The sequence below is a fragment of the Gymnoscopelus braueri genome (assembly GCF_963280865.1).
Source record: "Gymnoscopelus braueri genome assembly, chromosome: 9".
Taxonomy (NCBI): Eukaryota; Metazoa; Chordata; class Actinopteri; order Myctophiformes; family Myctophidae; genus Gymnoscopelus; species Gymnoscopelus braueri.
Window position 1 is genome coordinate 2,329,487 of NC_137610.1, and position 26,328 is coordinate 2,355,814.

The 26,328-nt window shown below is 42.3% G+C and overlaps 1 protein-coding gene across 1 annotated transcript in view; it reads left to right on the top strand.

The window, feature by feature from the left end:
• Positions 1-26,328, top strand: part of reln (reelin) — a gene marked incomplete at its 5' end in the record, with an annotated part of 165,763 nt that overhangs the window by 85,469 nt on the left and 53,966 nt on the right. The window contains 14 exon segments of the mRNA XM_080437303.1: positions 1-11; positions 832-1,072; positions 3,923-4,062; positions 6,186-6,337; positions 7,473-7,588; positions 9,552-9,760; positions 12,160-12,288; positions 13,041-13,150; positions 13,427-13,493; positions 13,709-13,942; positions 19,008-19,169; positions 19,816-20,052; positions 20,921-21,113; positions 24,733-24,739. The exon segment at positions 1-11 is cut by the window's left edge and continues 95 nt beyond it. Coding sequence (XP_080293429.1) covers positions 1-11; positions 832-1,072; positions 3,923-4,062; positions 6,186-6,337; positions 7,473-7,588; positions 9,552-9,760; positions 12,160-12,288; positions 13,041-13,150; positions 13,427-13,493; positions 13,709-13,942; positions 19,008-19,169; positions 19,816-20,052; positions 20,921-21,113; positions 24,733-24,739 — 2,008 coding nt within the window.

The window sequence follows — 26,328 nt, forward strand, 5'->3', positions numbered from 1 at the left end:
GAGAAGATCAGGTACACACACACACGCGCGCGCACGCGCACGCACACGCACACGCACGCACGCACGCACGCACGCACGCACGCACGCACGCACACACGCAAGCACGCACGCGCGCGCTGCGCGCGCGCACACACACACACACACACACACACACACACACACACACACACTCACACACACATTTATGGTGGTTTTACGCCATTGCTGTCAATGTTTTTTAAATCCTGTAGCAATTTGCGATTTGTGACAAATGTGTTAGAAATAGACAATTATTATAGTTTTTTTCATTAGTTTCAGTTTTTATTGTTTTGATTAGCTTATAAAGCAGCACTATGTAACTTTCCTCTTTTGAACACAGTTTCCTGCGTAAGTGCTGACATTTTTACCAAGCTAATAGAGCCTGCCTGCTTATAAGGGAAAGGGAAATTTCATCTTGACCTTCAGGTCAAAATTCGTGTCAGATCCTGTGTCTAGGTGAGACATGACCTTTGACATGATCTAAATGTCTCAATAGAAGAGCAGGGAGACCAAATTCAACCACCCCAATTGGATAAGTTATATTGTAATAACATAGGCCTACTCTACCATTCAGATTGGACAATATTTAATTTTATTCATAAAAAAAGCTTTAAAGCAGGTTTATTTTATTTTTGAAAAGGGTTAGTTTTAGTATAGTTTTATTTTGTAAAGCTTAATTTTAATTTTATTTCAGTTAACTGTTTTTTTTTCTCCATTCTACTTTTTGTTATTTCATTAGTTTAATTATCTCTAATAAACAGTGTCTTATCATTATTATTATTCATGTCCTCCATAATTTGTGTTGTTTCTCAGAGCTCCCACCAACAGCAGTACCGTGGTCCACCTGCTGCCCCTCCCCCTGGGCTCCCGGGCAGAGGGGGTGCGTCTGCGCTGGTCCCAAGAGGCCCCCGGGGGCCCCGAGGGCTACGAGTCCTGCTGGGGCTTGGACAACATCCTGCTGGTCAACGCTGCTCACCGGCCCCCCCTGCTGGAGGACAACCTGGACCCCCCTGACACCTCCAACTGGCTATTCTTCCCCGGAGCCACCGTCAAGGTAGTGGTACACAATAAACTTAAATGTTATATTAATCATGTATATGCTATGAACTTTCTTCTGAAATAAAGATGAGATATGATGACACCAAAGCTATTATAGTTTCACATTTTTAATTTGTTCTTATTTTTGTTTTGACTTGTTTAGCATGTTTTACATTTGGCTTACTTTGAAATTGTTTTTAAAGCGGGTTTGCTAGCTTAGCTTAGTTTTTTTTTTTTTGGGGGGGGGGGGAAAGGCTTAGATCTAGTTGAGTTCTTATTCATTTTACAGTTTATTTTATTGTAATAAGGATTAGGCGGGGTTAGAAAAGTAACAATAATAGATCTACACGCTCCTGGATGGATGAAAAATTAAAAAAAATAACCTTGAGAGCTTTTCTCCATTGTGGTCTCTTTGAGTGCAAAAGTGCATCAACACATTTTGATGTAACACATTTTGATGGTGCCATCAGTCTCCCGGTGTTGCACCAACATGTGTTACCATTGAATGCTTCGACTCCAGTGGTCACTGTGTTTGCAGATAAAACATTAAATGTTTTAACCAGTTCTTACCACATGTTGGTTGATTAGTTTGTTTGTTGTATTTACAGTCAGGCCACATTTTAGCATCTTGGACACAATATACATCAGTTGCCTTTTTAATGTTACCCTGCTGGGTCTTTTTAATAAAATGTTTAAAACCATTTAGTTTTAGTCACGTTTTAGTCATCTGAAATGTTTTAGTTTTAGTCTAGTTGACTAAGTATCATAAGATTGTAGTCGGCAGAATCTACAGTTGATTTAGTCGACTACAATATAACAGGTTTATTTTAAGTGTAATGTATTGTTTTAAAATGATTCTCAAACGTGCATTCTTCTTTTTAGTACATATTTGTTTCCATTTGAGGACAGTGAAACTTTACACTCATTATGTGTCTCAGTGGTAGTTTCTCTAGCTTGCGTTGTATTTTAAGTTTAGCGCAAACACACCAGCTTACCTGATATAACAACTTTTACCTTGTGTGCTTTTACCTTTGAATGAAATTCAGAATGACTTCTCTTTTTACTGGATCTCCACTAGTGTCTCCCTAGTATATTAGTCTTATCTTTGTTTGTTGATGAAATTATCAGAATCAGAATCAGAATCAGAATCAGTTTTATTGTCACATCACAGGTTTACAAGGTAAAAAAGTGGGTGAAATTCGTTTTTGTACATCGTTCCCATCGCAACGTTAATTTCCATAGAAAGAAGAGGGGGGGGGGGGGGGGAGAAGAAGAGGGGTGGGGGGCAAGTGGGAAGGAGATCAAAAACAAGTGAGCAACAGAAGGCCAGACAAGTTATCTACATATTTACAAAGTACCTGAGATAGTAAAAACTAAGGTGCCTGAGCATAGCAGCAATGTATGTATACTGTGCATGTTATACTTATACTGTGCATGATATACATATGGACGTTAAGGTGCTTAGAGAAAAAAGAGCACAATAAAAAGACAAAAAAGTCAGTGCGTTATACATGGGATTAAGGTGCAAAAGGTCAGTGCGTGTCCACCTAGGGTGGACTGACCCTAGTATAATCCGCAAGTAGCTCCATGAGGGAGTGCAACAAAAAAGTCATTTGTACCTGGTGTAGTCCACAGGTGTGTCCGAGGGGGAGCTAAGTCCAAGTCATTGTCCCTGGTATAATCCACATGGTATTATCAATATATCGTTGCTGTCCGGCAGAAACCAGCTAACTAAATGTTTCCGCTTTTGCATTTTTTTTCCATAAATCAGTGCTATTGAACACCCTTTACGTCTGAGTGTTGATTAAAAAATATTGAACCAATGGAAAGTATTAAAAAGTGCTTCTGACAAAACCAGCTAAATTCACTGGATCCTTAAAATTTCTGCTAACTTCACCGAAGGGGGGTGGAGTTTGCTGGTTTTAATGGCTCCAGGCTCCACCCCCTTTTGACCTCCAACATCATTGTGAGCTTGGAGGTCCATTTGGCTGTACTTATCAATGATGGACTAATCTCTCAAGAACAGATCCATCGCTGCGCTTGGATCTGTCGGGAGCTGTGTTGACAACCCATGCACATTGGCTACAAGTGGGCGTGCCTTCAGATCAGGAAGCAGGCCGCGCTTTACCCAATCAAATGTAGTGGGCGGGATTTACATGTTTGCGGCTCGTTTCCCACTGGAAACAAACCGAAACTCATTTAACAATAGCGTCCTCGGAGCCGACAAAACCACGGAAAGTTAGTAACATTTTGACTTGCTCTTTCATCATAGAAACAAGTGGGCTTATAACCAAAACGATCCATGTTCTTTGGGAGAAATGCTGTTAGTGTTCCGTGGAGAAATATTGTTAGTGGGAATGAAAACATATGCGCACCACTGGAAGTGGAAGGCTGAGGGCAGACCAAAACCCTGGTTTCCCGTGAGCATTGGTCCTCCGTACAGCTCAGCCCAGAGTCAAATGGACAAGTGAAAAACAGCAGAGGGCGCTGTTTTTCCTTTTTATTTGACGATGGGTTCCCAGATTGATGATGGACAAAACCTCCTAACTCCACTTTTCGTTTTGTTTTTGTCATTTCCTGAACAATTAACACTTTGGAGTTAGCTGGTTTCTGCCGGACAGCAGAGATATTTAATCATCAGTGTAGTTTTTATTTAGTTTTTATGTCAGTGGAAAAAGGTGGTCGACGAACATTTTCAGTCATAGTTTTACTCAACAAAATTAACACTGGCCGTGACCACTGAGTCACATAATTCATAGGTAACCTGTTTCAGTGAATCAATTCAGGTCGATATAACACAACAGGAGCAGATCCGTCTGACATCAGATTGCATGCAATGACACCTTCCTGTTCTCTCATTGGCCAGCACGCCTGCCAGTCAGAAGGCAACGCCCTGTATTTCCACGGCGGGGAGGGCATTGGCCACGCCTCCACCAGAGACATCGACCTGCACCGAGAGGAGGGGAGGAGCTACTGGGAGGAGGACTTTGAAGGCCCGCCCAAAAAGTAGGTCAAAGTTTAACCAATGTTAGCTTAAAGACCAATATTATTATGTATTATGAAAGAATCCAATATATCTGAGAGACATAAAAAGTCTCTAAGATGGTTGGTCAGAGAGAGAGAGAGAGAGAGACAGACAGACAGACAGACAGACAGACAGACAGACAGACAGACAGACAGACAGACAGACAGACAGACAGACAGACAGACAGACAGACAGACAGAAGGACGAACGAACGAACGAACAGACGGACAGACAGACAGAAGACAGGAAGTAATCAACAGAGTCTCGTTATTATTTCTGTCAGTTCAGTTCTGTTAACGAGAGGCACACACACCCCCACACACACACACACACACACACACACACCCCCACACACACACACACACACACACACACACACACACACACACACACACACACACACACACACACACACACACACACACACACACACACACACACACACACACACACACACACACACACACACACACACACACGCGCGCATGCACGCACACACAGCTCAGTGCTGGCCCATTAGCCGGTGTGCACACTGACATGTGTGTGTGGGCTCAGCAGGAAAATGTCACTTTAACACTGCATAAACTGTGACGAGAGAGAGAGAGAGAGAGAGAGAGAGAGAGAGAGAGAGAGAGAGAGAGAGAGAGAGAGAGAGAGAGAGAGAGAGAGAGAGAGAGAGAGAGAGAGAGAGAGAGGAGGGGGGGCAGGACAGAATGGATGGATGGATGGATGGATGGATGGATGGATGGATGGAGGACAGACTGAGACTGCTGCCTGTCTGTGCTAATGAGAATCACACTGTGTATATGTGTGTGTGCGTGTGCGTGTGCGTGCGCGTGCGTGCGGCCTAATATGAGTTAAAAGTTAGCAATGTGTTAAATGCATATTTATTTTAAATGACATGCTCATGAAAAGGCTGGTTGATCGTTTTAAGTGTTCATTGTCAGAATCAAACAGACATGACCTCTGACCTCTTCACTTTTCCTGATATTTCCCTGTGAAACCCCCCCCCCCCCCATTGTCGTGCCATGTCACACCTGGCAGATGCCCCTCCTTTCTCTGTGACAAGGCTTGGACTATCCACTGATGTTCCACTGAAGTGCCACTGGCAGGCTCTTTGAAAATGTGGAATATCACATCTGCATCATGATCATCATGTTATTATTATGTTATGTCATAATCCTAATCATATCACAATGTCATCATGTAGAATGATGTAAACATTAAATGAAGAACTCATTAAAGTTATAAAGTTAACAGATAAAGGACAACTTCACACATATAGCCTACTATACACAATCTAGACCAGAGGTCTTCAACTGGGGGTCCGAGACCCCTAGGGGGTCCTCATATCTACTACAGGGGAGCCACCAAATCGTTTTGTGATAGGAACTTTTTTTACATGAATAACTTGAACCCTAGCATCCCTTTTCTGAGGAGAACATTAGCCAAAAATAGCAGATCTACAAGTTCACAACGCCTCGCAGTGCAAGGTGTTGTGAGCTTGTAGAACGGCTATTTTTGGCAAAGAGGTTTGGTGTCGAGGGGAAAAAAGAGCAGACCAAGTGCAAGTTTTGAGGGTTTAAGTGGTTAACTGTCTGAAAATACACATTACACTAGAGTTGTCAAACTCATTTTGGGGTGAGGGAAATGTGACTTGATGAGGGCTGGAGCAGTTGCGAGCACAAGCATGCGAGTAATGATTACACGCTCCACAGGCAAGGTTCTTTTTTTTACTAAAACAACTGCACGTAGTGCGCACTATGACTGAGCAGATTCTCAGAGCGTATTTCCAAATGCACCCATTATTATATGGAAATGACTTAAAATGAAAAAAATATATGACAATGTGACTGTACAGCTAGCACAGTAATAACATCGCTAATGTCAAGCAGCAGTGAGGTCATAGCCCTGATGTCACAGCATAGAGGCTAGTGTGGACTGTTCAAGCATGTTTTCCAAAAAGTGTATTTTATGAGAATGTAATATTAGAACATCAGTTGGATTTCAAGCATTTAAAACAATTTGTTGCTTTGTGTTAAATGCTGTAATTAATCTGGTGTCATTAACGTATCGTTGTCTGTCTGTCTGTCTGTCTGTCCAGCTGGGAAATCGAGGGGGCGGTGTACGGGACCCAATGTGGGGAGGTGGAGTCGGGTTTGGCGCTGGTGTTCGACCAGGACGGGCGGAGGGATGTTTGTACGCCGTACATGGATACCACCGCCTACGGAAACCTGCGATTTCACTTCACCATGGGTACGTTAATATTTTAAATTATTTAATAGCTTTAATTAATATCACCGACCTACGAAAACCTGCGATTCCACTTCACCATGGGTACGAAGCATTTTGAAACCAAATTAATAACACTCAACGCTGCAACCTGTAACTTTGATGTCCTGCATGTCCAACCGACTGTCCTTTGTGCAGGTAGCCATCCAGATATAAAATTAAATCACTACCACTACCAGGGCACAGTGACCAAGATATTTCTGCAATCCATGGACAGTGGGTTTTAGAAATATCTTGGTCACTCGTCGTTCTCATGTTTTTGGTTTGTTTTCTTAACCACAATGTTAAGTATGTAATTTAGATAGCATGTTGTTTAAGCTGATGCTAGGTTCATTGTTTACCTGGTATCCTATATGTTTCAATGTACAGATTATTATTTTTGATAGTATATTGTAAGTCACTCTGGATAAAGAGTGTCTGCTAAATGCCTACATTGTAATTGAAAATCGGTTAATTACTCATGCTCAGTGGTGGACTACTGGGTTTTGCACTGTGGTTTATTTGTATATTACTCTTTTTTACTCTGTAGATTTACTATCTATATTTATGACAACACCGTACATATATAAATGATGAGGGCTGTCAAAGTTAACATGTTAATAATTAAAACACTTTATTATATAAACTGCATATTTGCATTAACACAAAAAGGACACAGCTCTGTATGCATGCTCTGGTATGAACACAGGTTCATAACTATAGTTTTAGTGCTCAGTGTGAACGGGCCTTTAGAAAGAGCAAACATTGTGTGTTGCTAGTATGTGTGTTACAGTACCATTACTGTTATTACCCCAGAACCCAGATAACATCATGGATGATTGATTTGCAAAAAAAATACCAAAAGTTCAATAGAAGAGCAGTTAGACCAAATACAACCACCACAATTGTGTTAAGCATGTTTTTGGATTGTGATGCTTTCCAGGTTTTGTATGTAAGTCAGTGTATTTCTTTCTCTGTGTGTGTGTGTGTGTGTGTGTGTGTGTGTGTGTGTGTGTGTGTGTGTGTGTGTGTGTGTGTGTGTGTGTGTGTGTGTGTGTGTGTGTGTGTGTGTGTGTGTGTGTGTGTGTGTGTGTGTGTGTGCGCGCGCGTTTGTGTGTAGGTGGTGGGGACTGTGATCCAGGGGAGTCACATGACCACGATGTCATCGTGTTTGGGAGGTCGGCGGGCAGGAGAGAACCGGTCCTACTGGACACCCTGCCGTACTCCTCCTATAGGGTAACGCACATGTAACCCGGGCTCAGTCCTGACGTATATTAGCAGACACTGTCCGGTACAGATGTGTATTTCTACTTCTATCAAATTAGCATTTGTTTGACTAGCGCATCAAAGATTATAGGTTCGGTTGAAGGACGGATGACTGAGTATTACAAAGTTAAGGAGTGAGCAACAATAATAAAGAAGACTCAGAGACCAACAGATAAGTGTAAAGAGAGTTACATGTATTAAAAATAAAATAAAATAGAATTTGAGGGATGACAGTAAACACTTTGCTTTTTCCAGCTTGTAGAATTAGTGCAAACAAAAACACCACCTAATTAGACTAGTGGTCAGTCTTGAACATCAGTTTTTTACGTATCTTATTTTAGTGTTCCTATTTATCCTAAGATTAGGTTATTGAACTGTTTTTATCCTGAGAAAATCGTATTTTGTTCGTGTTTTTGACAGCGACCCCTTTTAAACCTGAAGCTTTTTATGAAATACTTTTTAATCCTTAATTCCTATGTAATATTTAGTTTTTAACCTCAGTGTATTAATAAAATGAATTTTAACCCCAAAGCATGAAATGAAATGGTTTGAACCTTTTAGTAAATTAAACCTTTTTGGACTCAAAAGTATACACCTTAGTGTATGAAATAGTTTACCCTTGTATCAAAATACCTTTCAACCCTTTTATCAAAATGTCTTTATAAACAAATTACCATTTAAAGCTTGTATCAAAAATAACTTATATTAAACTGTTATCAAAATATTGTATCCTTGTTTAAGAATAGCTTAAACCAAAAGTACCCTTTAAATGAAATGGCAGCTTGATGCTCAAATATCACAGATCAGTCAACAACATGAAATTAATTACAAAGCAATAAACTGTGTCCCCTCTTTTCTTTTTCTTTCCTTTGATTACTTTTCTCAGTCCAGTGAAAGGGATGAAATGTCCATGAAAAGTGTCCCTCAGTGTTCTTTGCAATGGTCAGTCCTACCAGTTCTCCAGATCAAAGCAACAGTTATTTTGGACTCAGATGGGTTAGCTCTCCAAACAGCTGACCTCCTTCACCACGGTTGCAGATCAGAAACAGTTGAAATCCACTCTTAAAAGACCCAGCCTAAAATAGGCCAACATGAGGATTACTCACAGAAGTATCTAATAATCAGAAATAACAATAACAGTCATTAAATTATAATGTTTGAGAACCATTGTATATGGAATCAAATCACTCACCAGAACAGATCAAGTTTGAATTCTCAGACTCTTTTGTGAAAGGCATGGTTCACACAGCATGGATCATCAGTGAGTTTCTTCCAGGATCAAAGCTCACTAATGTTGTGTTTTAGATCAATCAACTACACAATGGGAGTTTCTCCCTTTAATCAACGTGTATCTTTGAAAACGTTATTCAATGTGTAATCAATCTCCAGGAAAATGCGACATGCCTCTCCTCTGGTTTAAAATCAGAGAGGATGACTCTAGCACATGACGTTCTGTTTTTACCCACTCCTGCACTAAGCGGGCTCTGATTGGTCTCAGGTCTGTTCCTTCACCCACTCCTGCAGCAAGCAGGGCTCTGATTGGTCAGTGATCTCAGGTCTGTTATGTTCCAGTGTCACCCAAGACTTTACACTCCAAAATAAAACACCTTCACCTTAAGTGAATTTGATGTGAGACCTCTCTATATTGAGGACATTTGTACAGCAGGGACTTATTTTGTTGGACAGAAAACTCTATTTCCTTTATGAATTTTATGCAATATCGAATATATTGCTGATCCTATTTTAATATTCATGACAAATATGCCTTTTGAAATCTTTATTTATTGCTAATTCCTTGTAGCTTTTAAATTCTATTTGAAGGCATGGTAACATGGGTTACACACACACACACACACACACACACACACACACACACACACACACACACGCTCTCGCTCTCTGATGGTATCGGCGTGTCTCTCGTCCATTCCAGAGTCCTGCCGTAGTGTCTCTCTCTCTGCCCACGGAGCTGCAGACGTCGGCCACTCAGCTGTGCGTTGAGCAGCGGTCACACGGGGGCGCCGGTCGTCACGTGTGGGCCCTGGACTTCATGCAGCTGCTGCCCGTCCTGCCGGGCACCCTCACCCACCTGGCCCAGTTCAGCATCAACCTGGGCTGTGGCTCCTACCAACCTGCCAACAGGTGACTTATCCCAGTGGTTCTCAACCTGTGGGTCGGGACCCCCACATTATTATTTTTTATTTTTTTGGGGGGGGGGTCCCCAGATGACAGTAAAGTGACAATAAAGTGACAAAAACATAACATTACTGCATCAAAAGTAGTCAACAAACTATGCTATACAAACTGGTCAAACATTGGCCAAATTGTCAAATAATATAAGAAAGAGGAAAACATTTTGAACATAGCTGTTACAAGCTCACAATGCCTCGCGTTGCGAGGCATTGTGAGCTTGCAGATCAGCTATTTTCACAATAGCTATCTGTGGAACCGAGTCAAACTAAATGTAATGCCTCAACTCCTACAATTCCAGTGCTTTTCAGGGTGGGGGGTCCCCAGTTCAAATATGATTATTTGGGGGGGTCACGGCCTGAAAAGGTTGAGAACCACTGACTTATCCTACTATCCTATAGACCCCTTAACAGATGACGTCACACTGATAAGAACCAGTATGCGTGCAACCAGTATGCGCGCAATGAAACACATTCTGTCAGGCCTCTCGCTAGGACGCGCCTCACTAGCCAACACATAAGAGGGCGTTGGGGGTGTGCTGAAACCATCGCACCCCGAAACAACAGCATCGCACCCCGAAACAACAGGTTGAGAATGGATTGCGTGAAACAATCACCTGTGCATCCTGTCTCAATGTTGGTAAACAAATAATTGGTCTATTATTCACCTTATTCCTCGCCCTCCTCCAGGGCGGCACCATTGAGGTTTTTTTCCGCTTCATTCAATATCTGTTCACTTCCCCCCTAGTGGCTACTGAAGGTGTAATGCAAGTAATCAGCAGTGTTGCCAGATTTGTGCAAGAGAAACAATGAGGCAGGTCTATGAAAAAAAGCCCAAAGGAACAGACTGTATGGAGTCAACAGTCTATAGACTGTGTCCGACTGAACTGAATGCAGACTGGCTGATATGCTTGATGTTTATGTCTGATATTATCACTATTTAACGATTTAATTAAAGATTTAGCTTAACCACATTTTCAATATTTGTCAAAAAAGGTCATAAAAGAAAAAAATAAACATCTGCAAGCTTGTAGATTGGCGCTTTTTTTATTTTACTGAACCCTGACATTAATAATAATCATATAACATGTTAATACAGTAGGGGAGAGTGGGGTCCAACGACGCACCCTTTTCTATTTCCCTCCCTGCACAGAGATTACTTAATTTCATGTAACCATACTTTTTTGTGAACAAGAGACACTTGTCCTCTCCCATTACCCGCAGTCCGTTTTAATTTTAGTGAAACGAGTCGAACGCAATCGGTAAGTAAAGTGACGTTGCGCTACTCTCCGCACACGGCCGCCAGTCGGGACGAACGGTGCATACACGGGGGTCGGGCGGCGCGGTCGGATGAAATGTCTTATAACAAGTACAAACGTTACATTTCTGGCATCTAACTCTCATTGATGCTTCAGTAGAACCCTACGAGCAAATGACCATGCTGATAGTCAAATAAATGTATCATGTTAATGTCCCCTCTGTCTGTTTCCTCAACTTTGTGTTTTACACATGCACCGTTCGTCCCTCCCTGTCCGTAATGCATCGAGTAGCTTAATGCGCCGTTCGTCCCTCCCTGCCATCCCCGGATGTTTTGCTAGCTAGCACAAAAGCTAATGAATATTTTTCAATGGAACCTTCACTGAGAGTTAGCCCACAGATTAGCCTAACAGACAAAATCCATTTACAATCGGCACCAAATAAACACAGCAGTACAAATGGAAAACACTCAAATAGGGTATTTTTTACTACAGTGTGGAAATACACAAAAGTGGCTTCAACTCTGCCAATTTTGATCAGAACTGGGAAAAAAATCGTGTCTGATGTTTTCGACCGAAGACGAAGAGGGTGACGTCGCCGGAATTTTAAGTGTAGCATGAAAAAAGGTCCGTGTTGCAACCGTCCCTGCGCGTCGTTCGTCCCGGTTCTACCCTACAGCAGTGGTTCTATCGTTTCAACCACTTAATCCATATTTTATACGTTGGCTATTAAAAAATAGACAGCCAACTAGCCAGAGCTTCTGCTATTTTTGAACATTTTTTAAGAATCTTGAAATTGTGAATAATTCCAAATCTTCTCTTCTGGGGGTCCCTGGCCCAAAACATTTCCAGATGGGGGTCCGTGGCCAAATATATATATATATCAATTTGGGGGTCCTTGATATGAAAAAGTTTGAGAACCACTGCAGTACAGAACATGACGGGGCTGCTGCTATAGACTGTGACATGGTGCTAACACGTCTGTCTGTCTGTCTGTCTGTCTGTCTGTCTGTCTGTCTGTCTGTCTGTCTGTCTGTCTGTCTGTCTCTTCTGTCTGTCTCTTTTGTCTGTCCTGTCTGTCTGTCCTGTCTGTCAGTGTCAGTCTGGAGTTCTCCACCAATCACGGTCGCTCGTGGTCGCTGCTCCACACAGAGTGTCTTCCAGAGCTGTGCTCCGGACCACACCTCCCCCACAGCTCCACCTACTCCTCGGACAACTACAGCGGGTACGCTACTTTTTTCATTTTCTAAAAATATTAGTTATTTTGGAAAATGAAAAAAAAGAAATACAATACAATAAATATATATATATATATATATATATATATATATATATATATATATATAATATCACGTATTAGGAGGGCAGGATGAGTCACCAGAATCAAGGACGGGTGTTTTTGATGAAGTTTGAAGTTATATTGGGTTTGTATAGGAAGGGGGCGTGTCTAATAAAATTAATATCAAATATCTAAATACTGAATCAAGCAACTTAAAAACTATCTGGGGGGCCTGTAGAGTGACCCAAAAATGTTTTGAAAGTCAAATATCCCTAAAATAAAAGTACTGATTTTGCACACGTTTCCGAATTTATAAAAATGCTTTGAAAATAGCATATCTACAAAATCACAACGTGTCGCTTTGCGACGCGTTGTGAGTTTGTAGATCAGCTATTTTCAAATAGCCTAAGTATGCAGTATGTATGGGCTGAAGTGGTTTGTGCATATTTTGTAAGAATAATCAAAATCTACAAAGTAACTAGTAACTAAAGTTTTCAAATAATTATAGTGGAGTAAATGTACAATATTTGTCTCTGAGATGTAGTGGAGTAGAAGTAAAATTACTGAGAATTGGAAACACTCCAGTAAAGTAAAAAATCCTAAAAAGTGTACCGAAGTACAGTACTTGATTAAATGTACTTAGTTACTTTACACCACTGATAATTATAATGATATAATGATGTATTATATTAATGCAGGTGGACTAGGATCTCCATTCCTCTCCCCAACGCTGCTCTGACAGAACACACTCAGTTCCGCTGGAAACAGACCGGGGCAGGAAGAGTTAATATGTGGGCCCTGGACAACGGTACAACTACACACCCACACACCCATGCACACACACACGCACACGCACACACACACGCACGCACGCACGCACACACACACACACGCATACGCACACACAGGACAACATTCAAATATAGATGTGATGTAAGTATGTTTTAGTTCATTACACATGTAAAGAAAGACGGCTTTGTTGCAGCAGAATGTTTTACGTGTGTGTGTGTGTGTGTGTGTGTGTGTGTGTGTGTGTGTGTGTGTGTGTGTGTGTGTGTGCGTGTGCGTGTGTGTGTGTGTGTAGTGTACATTGGACCAGCATGTCTGCGGTTCTGCTCAGGAAGAGGACATTGTTCACGTACAGGATGCAAGTAAGAAATTATGCTTATTGAAGACAATTAATGACTCATTAAACATCTAATGTCTGTGATCATTACAACATTCATCAAACTCTGCTATCATTTATTAATGACTAGGACGCCTGCCTAGGCAGAGACTTGGTGGCTTAGTATGATCTCCTCTCCTCTCCTCTCCTCTCCTCTCCTCTCCTCTCCTCTCCTCTCCTCTCCTCTCCTGTCCTCTCTAGGTGTGATCCAGGTTTCAGTGGTCCAGCATGTGAGCTTGCCTCTCAGACCTTCCCGGCCTTCCTGTCAGAGAGCTTCTCCTCCCCTCGGCTGTCGTCCTATCACAGCTTCTCGTCGCTGCGGGGGGCGGAGGTGAGCTTCGGCTGTGGTGTGCTGGCCAGCGGGAAGGCTCTGGTGTTCAACAGGGACAGCCGAAGACACCTGCTGACCGCTCCGCTGGACTCCTCCCAGGCCAGGTGAGAGAGAGAGAGGACACACCAGTACACTATGTGTCAGTGATCATTTCGTCGACTATGACAACTATGAAAAAAAAATTCGGTCGACTACTTTTTTTCACTGGTCAGTGAAGCCGCTGCCTGTTGATCTTCCTAATATGGTCAGTTGATCAGCAGCACAACGCCAGTCCAGACACACTCTGGAAATCCCCCAGGGGGCGCTACACCTTACAGCACACTAGAGATGCGCGGATGGGGTTTTTCGTCACCCAAATCCACGTCTACGTGTTCATTATCCATCCGTCATCCAACCGCATTAATTATGTCATCCTATTTATAGATCCGCACCAACAGCATTAAATAATTATAATTTTCCTGACGTTAGTTTTGTATAAACAATGTTACTCTCCACTGTCGCGATGTAGTGACTGTATACAATCCATATCCATATCATAACAAGCGCTCGTCTTCATTCAGTTACTTTCACTTTCCCAATTTTGTTGCCATGTCTGCTTTTTATAAGCGACTTTTGGGCTTGTTTGGCGCTTGTTGTGGGCTTATTTTCATAGACAAAACAACGTGCAGTAGGCGGCTAATTTGTGCCTGATGTAAAATATTAAAATACTACAAACAAGATTTTGTGCTTTTTAAAAGCTATAATAGGCCTATAGATAGATATCATTAATTTAATTCCCGCATTATTTCACCCGCGGTTTATCCAATATTAATTAATAATTATATTTTATTGACCCAAATCCACCCAAACTGCGGTTACCCGCGGCACCCGCGGGTAAAACCGCGATCCGTGCATCTCTACAGCACACACTCCGTTCAGCGGTCGTTCAGGGGACATTACAACAGAGAGGCAAATGTGTTGCTTTATTTGACAATTGATTTTAAACAACATGGTTGTTCAATAACAATGTTTTAATCTTAATCGTCAATGGCTGAATGTCGTCATATTTCCTGGTTTCCATGGAGTGTAATACCGGCTTTCACCTGCTGCAACAGCACCACTACACACTGAGGAATACAGTGACACTCAGTCAGACGGGATTAAATCACTTCTTTATTATTGTACAATACGGAATATTAAGGAACGTGGTCCGATGTGACGGGTAACATCCATGGCTTTAGGGTCTTCATAGGCACTTCATAATTTTGATTTCTGGAGTAGTACTGGTGTTAAACACAGACTGGAGTAGTACTGGTGTTAAACACAGACTGGAGTAGTACTGGTGTGAAACACAGACTGGAGTAGTATGGGTGTTAAACACAGACTTCCAGGGGATATTTGGGGGGTCGTACGAGGCTGAGAGAGAAGTTCACAAATCTGTCATTGGTTTTGGTCCAACACAAGGTCCTTAGCGTGTGCCACAGTAAGATGTGTTTAAAGGCTGTGGAATGGTTTGTTCAAAAATGGTGCTGCAAGACTGTTAACTAGGTCCAACATAAGGCATCACATTACTCCAGTTCTGGCCTCTTTGCACTGGCTTCCAGTGGTTAATTTTAGGGTTCAGTTCAAGGTCCCGGTGCTCACTTTTAAAGCTCTGCATGGTCAGGCACCTGAATATCTAACTGACCTGCTAGAACGATATGTGCCCAGCAGGACCCTATGGTCAGCTGACCAGGGTCTATTGGTCATTCCTCATGCCAGGTTAATCACCAAAGGTGACAGAGCCTTTCAGTCTGTGGCTCCCAGACTCTGGAATGCCCTTCCTCATGGCTTGAGAGCTGCAGTGTCTGTGTGTGGATATTTTTAAGAACCACCTAAAAACACTACTGTTTCAACAAGCATTTGGGGAATGTCATTGAGCTTCTCCTCTAGGTGTGAAATGTGTCTGCTGTTTTGTTTTCCTGAGATGCAGTTTGTGTTTTTGTTGTTTCTAGACATTTGAATTTTTCTTGCTGTTTTTTATTTCCGTTTGTATGTTAAGCACTTTATGAGATCTCTCTGTGAAAAGTGCTATACAAATAAAACGTAGGCCTACTCACTTACTTACTTACTTACTGTCTGGAAACATCAACGTGTTATGACAATCGTTCTCAAAGTGGGGTCCAGGGTCCCTTGAGGGGCTTCCTTTCAGGTGTGTAACTCTGAGAGTTTATCTGACATCTCAGAGTTATGGGGGTCCTTGAAGTTTGACAAGCAATGATTCATAATAAATGACGTGGTTTATGTTAACGGTGTGAAAACAAAATGCAGTGAGCTGCCGGTGTCCATCTTGTGCTGTACAGATACTGTGGAATGCATTTAGTTCACGCACGCACGCACGCACGCACGCACGCACGCACGCACGCACGCACGCACGCACGCACGCACGCATGCACGCGCGCGCACGCACACACACACACACACACACACACACACACACACACACACACACACACACACACACACACACAGAGAGATAGAGTTCTCCTCAGTACAACTGATATCTTCTCCCCTGATTGATGCTGAGTGCAGTCAGCTCTCTGCTCACTGCTCAGCACTGTCAATATCTCTCTCTCTCTCTCTCTCTCTCTCTCTCTCTCTCTCTCTCTCTCTCTCTCTCTCTCTCTGTCTCTCTCTCCCTCTCTCCTTCTCTCTCTTCCTCTCTCTCTCCCTGTTCCAACTCTGGGAGATGGATCGTTAATGCAGGGAACTCTGCAAATGAGAGAGAGAGAGAGAGAGAGAGAGAGAGAGAGAGAGAGAGAGAGAGAGAGAGAGAGAGAGAGAGAGAGATGGGGTGGAGGTATATGACATCTGTGTTAGATTGATGATGTCTGTTGCAGTGCTCCGTGCCACCTGATGCGGGCAGATATATTTGATGCCTGTTTCCTGTCTCTGTCTGTCTGTCTGTCTGTCTGTCTGTCTGTCTGTCTGTCTGTCTGTCTGTCTGTCTGTCTGTCTGTCTGTCTGTCTGTCTGTCTGTCTGTCTGTCTGTCTGTCTTTCTGTCTGTCTGTCTGTCTGTCTGTCTGTCTGTCTGTCTCCAATCCAATCCACTTTATTTATATAGCACATTTAAAACAACAGTGTTGAAACAAAGTGCTGTACACTCAGTAACAAAATATACTAAAAAATACAAGAGCAAAAACAATACACAAATAAACAGGACAACGTATACACAATGCACAACTCTCAGTCTGAATTTTCGAACGCTAAGGAGTACAAGTGAGTTTTCAAACAGGCAGGGTTTGAGACGCTCTAACATATGGGGTGGAAGCTCATTCCACAGTTTTGTCGCTACGGCGGAGAATGATCTATCTCCCCGGGTTTTCAGCTTAGTTGCTGGGACCTTGAGTTGTAGATCGGCTATTTTCAACTAGCCTATGAATAAAATTGGGCAAAAGTGGTCAATCTATGTTTTGTAATATAATAATTTATATCTGCAAAGTAACTAGTAACTAAAGTTTTCAAATCATTGTAGTGGAGTAAAAGTACAATATTTGCCTCTGAGACTTAGTGGAGTAGAAGTAAAAGTATAGACGATTGGAAATACTCAAGTAATGTATAAATTCCTCAAAATTGTACTTAAGTACAGTACTTGAGTACATGTACTTAGTTACTTTACGCCACTGCTGGTCAGCAGACCTCAAGACCCTTGTAGAGCTATTTATTGGGAGGCAGAAGCTCCGATATAATACGATGGTGCCAACCCATCACCCAAGACTTCAAAACAAACATTAAAGTCTTAAACTGAATCCTGTAGCGAACAGGGAGCCAGTGTAGGGAGACAGACAGTCCAAATCCCCACCCGGCTCGGGCCAACCATCACAATTGACCGTCTTTGTTCACGGGAGGGAAGCCAGGTAGGGAGGCTGATCTCTGTCACTGCACTAGCGCCTCCTACAGGCCGGACCAGGCTGGGCTTGTTCAGTGAGGAGCAGAACAGTGGTGGAAAGTAACTTAAGTACATGTACTCAAGTACTGTACTTAAGTAAAATGTTTTGCTTAACTTGAGTATCTCCAATTTCCAGTACTTTTACTTCTATTCCACTACATCTCGGAGGCTAGTGTACTTTTACTCCACTACAATATTTGAAAACGTTAGTTACTAGTTACTTACTAGATTTTGATCATTATTACAAAACATACATTAACTACTTCAGCCCTAAATACATTTCGGTCATTTGAAAATAGCAGATCTACAAGCTCACAATGCGTCGCGATGTGACGCATTGTGAGCTTGTAGATCTGCTATTTTCAAAAGATTTTTTATACATTTGAAGAATTTAATTGGGACATTCTGCATAATGAGTTTTTCTTGTTGTACTTTAAGTACATTTTGGTACCAATACTTTTGTACTTTACTCAAGTACATTCTGAATTCTGGACCTTTACTTGTAACAGAGTATTTCTACATTGCAGTATTGATACTTTTACTTAAAGTTGTACAATGCAGAATCACAAATAACGATTTTTAGCAACATCTGCTGGTCACTACCGTCACTGCACACAATTTCCGTAGTCCTCGATTACCCAGAATTCCATTCGTTTTCACCGGAAGCCGGAAGCGTTTCAAAAAGCGATCTTTTAATTGTTTTATACTATCTACGGATCGTTTCTCTTAGCCAGTGGAGCATTAGTTACCATGAGCTGTGCTTTCTTTTTCTGTTCTTTTTCGATCTTCCAATCCTACATTCTCTTAAAATCAGCGTGAGGTTCCTTTTTGTTATTAGCGCGGTAGTTCCTGGCCAAACAGGAAACCGTTGCGGTAGTTCCTGGCCGACGTCATGACGTCGGCCAGGACGTCGGCCACGACGTCATGACGTTGGCCAGGAACGTCATTTTCCCGGGAAAGTCCCCCCCGTCCACGTTCAATAGAAAATATATAAATAAAAGGCTTCCGGGGGTGAAATTCATGGAGTGGGTGTTGTGAAACTTTTGCCACTCACAAAAGATATACAATTTAACTTTAGTTTTGTTGAAAACGTTACCTAGTATTACTTTAAGTAAAACATTTTAGTACTTTTTCCACCACTGGAGCAGAACTGTGAGGAAGTGTTCCTCCTGGTGAAATCATTTGTGTCTCTCTCTCTCTCTCTCTCTCTCTCTCTCTCTCTCTCTCTCTCTCTCTCTCTCTCTCTCTCTCTCTCTCTCAGGTATTTGCAGTTCACTCTGAGGCTGGGCAGTCGTAGTACGCTGAGCTCGTGTCCTGCTCCAGACCAGCCAGGAGAGGGCGTCCTCCTGCATTACTCCTCAGATAACGGCATCACCTGGACCCTACTGCAGCACTACGCCTACCAGGGCTTCCATGAACCCAGGTAAAACTGTGCTTTAGAACCCATGTACCACCTAGTGGTCAGTGGTGGACAATAACAAAGTCATCTACTGGAGTACTGAACTTAACCCATTGAGACCTGGAACGCATCCGTGTAATTTTTGGGCGGTGAAACCGCCCCTATATGTGAGGTTTGGATATTTGCACACCAAATCCTGCGCTGTGATTGGCCACAAATGTACCCCCCTAACCCTGCACCGTGATTGGCCAATCACAGTCTATTCAGGACTGTGATTGGCTAGTGTCACATGACACATGTGCATAGCCCTATAAATAGGACCATAACATAAATGTTTTTTTTTTAAGTTATGGTTTCTTCCATCACTTTTTCCATCACTTCTTCCATCACTTCTTCCATCACTTCTTCCATCACTGTGATGACCACTGTGACCACACCGCCCACTTCACACTGGGTGTGATTCTTTTGATTAGAGCTAAAAAAGCATTAGTTTACACTTTGGCTATTACAAAATTGATTGCTAATGATCACTATCACAATATAAAGCTATTTAACACTTACTTTATAAAATATCACTTATCCTACCTTTAAGCAAAAAGACTGAGTGCTTCCGTCCCCTATTACAATCAAAAAGTATACAAACGTGTGTGTACTTGTGTCGCCGCTGCAGGATCGTGTCCGTGGAGTTGCCCAGCGGAGCGCGGAAGTTCGGGGTTCAGTTCCGCTGGTGGCAGCCGTACCACAGTGGGCGGGGCCGGGACGTGTGGGCGGTGGACGAGATCAGCATGACCTCCGTCCTCTTCAACACCATCAGCCTGGACTTCAGCAACGTCCTGGACGTCACCCAGAGCCTGGGCTTCTACCTGGGACACGTCCAGCCCTACTGCCAGCACGACTGGACCCTAAGGTACAATATGTAACCCTAAAACTATAACTATCTACCTACTGCCAGCACGACTTAAGGTACAATATGTAACCCTAAAATATAACTATCTACCTACTGCCAGCACGACTGGACCCTAAGGTACAATATGTAACCCTAAAACTATAACTATCTACCTACTGCCAACACGACTGGACCCTAAGGTACAATATGTAACCCTAAAAATATCACTATCTACCTACTGCCAGCACGACTGGACCCTATGTTACAATATGTAACCCTACAACTATAACTAACTACCTACTGCCAACACGACTGAACCCTAAGGTACAATGTAGCCCTAAAACTATAACTATATACCTACTGCCAGCACGACTGGACCCTAAGGTACAATGTAACCCTAAAACTATAACTATATACCTACTGCCAACACGACTGAACCCTAAGGTACAATGTAACCCTAAAACTATAACTATATACCTACTGCCAGCATGACTGTACCATAAGGTACAATATGTAACCCTAAAACTATCTACCTACTGCCAGGACAACTGGACCCTAAGGTAACATATGTAACCCTAAAACTATAACTATCTACCTACTGCCAGCACGACTGGACCCTAAGGTACAATATGTAACCCTACAACTATAACTACCTAGAATCTAACACCAGCCCTATTACCTGCCTGACTGGACCAATTAAGCCATCCACCCATCTCTTATCCACCTAAAGTTCCTTATTGATTAAGACACCATCATACACCATCAGAGCGTGGGAGGTGAACTCGAAGAAAACTGGTTTTCCGATCATACTGCGATATACATACATATAATGTTACAGTATGTACAGAATTGTATATATTAAAGTGTATTTGTACATTGTGAGTTGCAGTTTCTCCGGTGAGCCCAGTCCAGGTTCCAGTATCCGCTACGTAGAGACTCAGTCCATGCAGATCGGCGCGTCCTACAGTCTGCAGTTCTCATTGGTCATGGGCTGCGGACGTGACCCCTCCCCCCACATTGACACGCAAGTCCGTCTGGAGTTCTCCACCAATCATGGCCTCACCTGGCACCTGGTCAAAGAGGTGAGATCACATGTGACGTAATCTCTCAAGAACAGATTCTGCTCTCCGCTTGAATCTGTCGGGGGGGTTCGTCATAACGTGTACGCACTGGCCTACAAGTGAGCGTGCCTTCAGATCAGGAAGCAGGCCGCGCTTTACCCGATCAAATGTAGTGGGCGGGATTTACTGTCTGTGCTCTCGCTTCCCACTGAAAACAAACCGAAACTCATTTAACAATAGCGTCCTCGGAGCAGACAAAACCACGGAAAGATATTCACATTTTAACTTGCTCTTTCATCATAGTAGTGCAGCGGCTAAAAGCAATATTTTGGGAGAATCGTTCACTTGGTGATACAAGCGTGAAACTTGGTACAGATCATCTTTAGAGGTCATTTATCGATTTTTTTAATCGAGCCACTTGAAAATCAAAGATGGCGGCCATTTTTCAAGATGGCCGACATCTTAGTGGGCAGTTAAGTGATATGATGGTTTATTTGGTGATACAAGCATGAAAATTGGCATGAGCAGTCTCTGTGGGTCACTTGACAATAGGCCACCCACAGCTACTTGAAATTTCAAGATGGCGGCCATTTTTCAAGATGGCCAACACTTTAGTGGAGCAATTAAGTTATATAATGGTTTATTTGGTGATACAAGCATGAACATTGGCATGATCAGTCTCTGTGGGTCACTTGACAATAGGCCACCCACAGCTACTTGAAATTTCAAGATGGCGGCCATTTTTCAAGATGGCCAACACTTTAGTGGAGCAATTAAGTTATATAATGGTTTATTTGGTGATACAAGCATTAAATTTGGCATGAGCAGTCTCTAAGGGTTGCTTGACAAGAAAACACTCCCAGCCACTTTACATTTCTATTTTCAAGATGGCCACCCCCTGGATCCTCAAAAGATACATTTTCTCATAGAAATGTATGTTTTTTTTTCATTAAGGACGATTATTATTATTATGCTAAAGAACAACTTTTAACACATCACAATATAGTTGTGTTGATTTGTTGATCATAGATAGATTAGATAAGAGTGAATATCTGCACTACCAGGGCACACTGGTGATATATCACTGGGGTTCAATGTCAGCTAATTGAAAGTTGGTATCCCAAATGCTGTCTAATTTACCCCAAAACAGTTAGATAGCCGCACCTGATTTGACAGGTTGTGCCAGCACGGGAGAGCCGAGCCAAGGTTAATGGGGTTTTAGTTAACCGGATGGTGTACAGATCGCTCAGGATTTAAATGGCATTGGATGAACGATCGAACTAAGTGTAGGGTTAAGGCACGAACTTAGTTGTATCCCATACATCAAAGTGCTTGGTAAAAGGTGGTAAAAGGATAAACCCTCGGCCTCTGCCTATGCTGCAGACATGGCAGAAGCCATCATAACAGTTGTGAAAACTAACTGGGACAGATGTTTAATTTGTCAGCAGGTCACCAAGGAAAAACTCATTCAGCCGAGTTTATTCAACAGAGAGCACGATCGTACTGGTTATGATACCATTGCAAGAAATGTTCCATTATTTCATAAGATCAATGCTCTGCCTATCTTACTTAGTCCAACCCGACTAGATGAAGGTGATGGCATAGAAAGCACATCGACAAGAAACAGAGCAAAATATAATTCAAGCTGTAAACTTAGGTTCAACAACACAGAGCTGGAAAGGACCCAAAAGAGAGCATCTACATCTGCTGAAGACACCGAAGATACCAAAGATATCCATGTCAAGAGGCCAAGAAGATCTAATGTATGACCGGTCCAGCGATGTCACAACTGTGAACGAGGCCAGGCTTGATCTCTTTGCCAGAAAGCAAAGACAATATGACTTGATCCCACCAACTCAAGCAGCACTCAAAGAGCATGCCAAACATGCTTCTTATGAGGCTGGATACGTGTGGGGACAGGCATTGAAGCGACATCCACAAATGCCGAGCCCATCTGACTGGGGATGGGTGGAACAGGACGAGAAGTGGAAAGTCTTCTGGACTCCACTTCCACCTATTGCGGAGAGTTGTTGGGAGTTGACCAAATGTGGGTGCTCCAAGGCATGTACTGGAAGGTGTAACTGCTTCAGATATGGACTCAGTTTCACATGCCTATGTAGTTGCCCCTGCTAGAACCTATTTGCATGTTTATTTTGCCAGAGTTATTCCCTGTTGTCCTCTGTGTTTTCAAGTGGAGGCCTATGGCTCGGCTTCCCCTCGTCACATCGACGCATCATGTTTTACTTTTTATCTAGTCTATTACTGTGTAATTTTCAGTTGTTACTTTGTAACATTGCTTCCACTGCCTTCCACTGCCATATCTAACAGTGAAGCACATTTTCAGTTTAGTTCCTTAGTATCGTTTGTCATGGTTCCGTGGCTATTGCCATTCAGTATTAGCCATTACTCATAATTTTGGAGCACTGTCCGTTCAGCACCACAACTGTGCTTATCAGCACCACAACTGTGCTAATTTATTCATCTTATTTTTTGTTTCCCCACCCCTTAGTATTTATTTGACACATGTAATGGCTGTTAGTTTAAAAAAAACAATATATATATATACATATATATATATATATATATATATATCCTCCCTTGTGACTGTTACCTTGTCGTGGTAAGGGAGCTTGTTTAGGCCTACCTCAGTGAACCCTGAGAGCTATGCCGGTGGGAGGCAACTCCTGACAGGTCTTACCAAACTGGACAGGTCGTGGGTGAGGAGTCAGACAAAACACAGTCAAACAACCTCTCTTGACAGAGCTTTTTGAGGAACCCAATACATTTCTATGAGAAAAGGTATCATTTAAAGATTGACATCTTGAAATTTCAAGTGGCTGTGGGCGGTTTCTTGTCAAATGACCTTTTGAGACGGCTCATGGCAATTTTCATGCTTGTATCACCAACTAAATGATTTCTTAAGCTTAACTAGTCCACTAAGGTGGTGGCCATCTTGAAAAATGGCCGCCATCTTGACATTTCAAGTAGCTGTGGGTGGCTTATTGTCAAGTGACCCACAGAGACTGCTCATGCCAATTTTCATGCTTGTATCACCAAATGAACCATTATATAACTTAAATGCTCCACTAAAGTGTTGGCCATCTTGAAAAATGGCCGCCATCTTGAAATTTCAAGTAGCTGTGGGTGGCCTATTGTCAAGTGACCCACAGAGACTGCTCATGCCAATTTTCATGCTTGTATCACCAAATAAACCATCATATCACTTAACTGCCCACTAAGGTATCGGCCATCTTGAAAAATGGCCGCCATCTTGGATTTTTGAGTGGCTCGATTAAAAAAGTCAAAGAGTTGACCTAAAGGAATGTTCATGCCAATTTTCACGCTTGTATCACAAAGTGAACGATTGTTCCTACTATCCGCTCTACTATAGAAACAAGTGGACTTATAACCAAAACGATCCATGTTCTCTGGGACAAGTGGTGTTAGTGTTCTGTGTAGAAATATTGTTAGTGGGAATGAAAACATAGTCGCACCACCGGAAGTGGAGCGCTGAGGGTAGACCAAAAACCCTGGTTTCCCTGCGCACGGGTGCTACGTCAACTTCCTCCCAGAGCCAAGTGAAAGAGTAAAAAACAGCAGAGGGCACTGTTTTTTCTTTTTGTTTGGCGATGGTTCCCAGATTGCATGTGACGTGATGTGTCAACGCCTCTGCTTTTGATATCCCCTCAACTGGTCATTCAGTTAATGTCTGGCGGGGAAATGTTTTGTCCCTGAGACACAGACAGACAGACAGACAGACAGACAGACAGACAGACAGACAGACAGACAGACAGACAGACAGACAGACAGACAGACAGACAGACAGACAGACAGACAGACAGACAGACAGACAGACAGACAGACAGACAGACAGACAGACAGACAGCTTTATTGTCGTTCAACATGTAACACATAATTGGAAGAAGTGGTCTATAAGAATTCTGATACTACTCCAAGTGAAAAAAAAGGTAATACTAAAATATTAGATTTTGCACTTATTTAGAGTTTACATCTGATGGCTTAGAGAAATAAATTCCTACACAATATGGCTGTTCTGCAGTGGATAATGCAACACCAGCAGTGGACAGCATTGATTGATTGCTTGATAGATTTATTGATTCATTGATTCATTGATTCATTCAGCATTGAATTCTTTATTAGCAGCTTTGTTAACAGTACAGGAAGTACAGTCGAAGGTTATGCTCAAAGGATAACACAAAACGATAGAAGTCCGGATAAAACAAGCTCACAACGTGTTGTGAGCTTGTCGATCTGCTATTTTCTGCGAGAGCTTTCCCCCAAAACAACAGAAAACAGAACAGACCCTAGTACAGAGCCCTGGAGGACTTTGGTCAACCATATAGGGTTTAACCCATTTAGACCAGGAAATAATCTGTGTCGTTTTTAGATTTCCTTGGGCTTTTCAAAAATAGCAGATATACAAGCTCATAGCGTGGCACCGAGTGCCGTGATATGAGCTTGTAGATCTGCTATTTTTGAAAAATCAAATTAAACTTCAACTTCTGCTGGTCCCTGGAACAAATCCACGGCCAAATACATATCATTTTGGGTGGTCCTTGACATTCTTTTTCAAAAAACTGTTTTTTTTTTTAATTGGATTTAGAAGATATTTGTAGAATCCCCCAGAAGCAAAAAATAGCAGATCTGCAGGCTCATAGCGCCTGTACCTTTAGATATTTTTGAATAGACAAAGAAATCTTAAAATGATAATGTTCCCGGCTTTAATGGGTTAAGTGGTTAAGGTCAGCTATTAGATGAAACAGCATTTCATGGTTTAGTTTTGGTGACTTGAAGAGAACTTGTAGAAGTCACCCCGCGGGGCTCAGAACAAGGAACACATTATCTATTCATGCTCATGAATATTGATGTGACCATTATAGCCACGGTAATAGTGTGTAAATAATGAGAGCATTTTAAATATGAACACTTTGTTTCATACGTGAGGAATTATCTCCATTACCTTTAATCATCCTAAACATTAAACAAAGCAGATGATTTCTATGGGATTCAACGCACATTTCCTCTCATCACAATTGTCTCGTTAATTATTCATGAGCCGTTAAATATTCACCGTTAAATATTCGCCGGGAGTTTTATTGCCTTTGGAATTGAATGGGATGTAATGGTTCTGTGCTGGAAGAGACAGACATTATTCTGCCTGTATGCCTGCCTGCCTGCCTGCCTGCCTGTCTGCCTGTCTGCCTGTCTGCCTGCC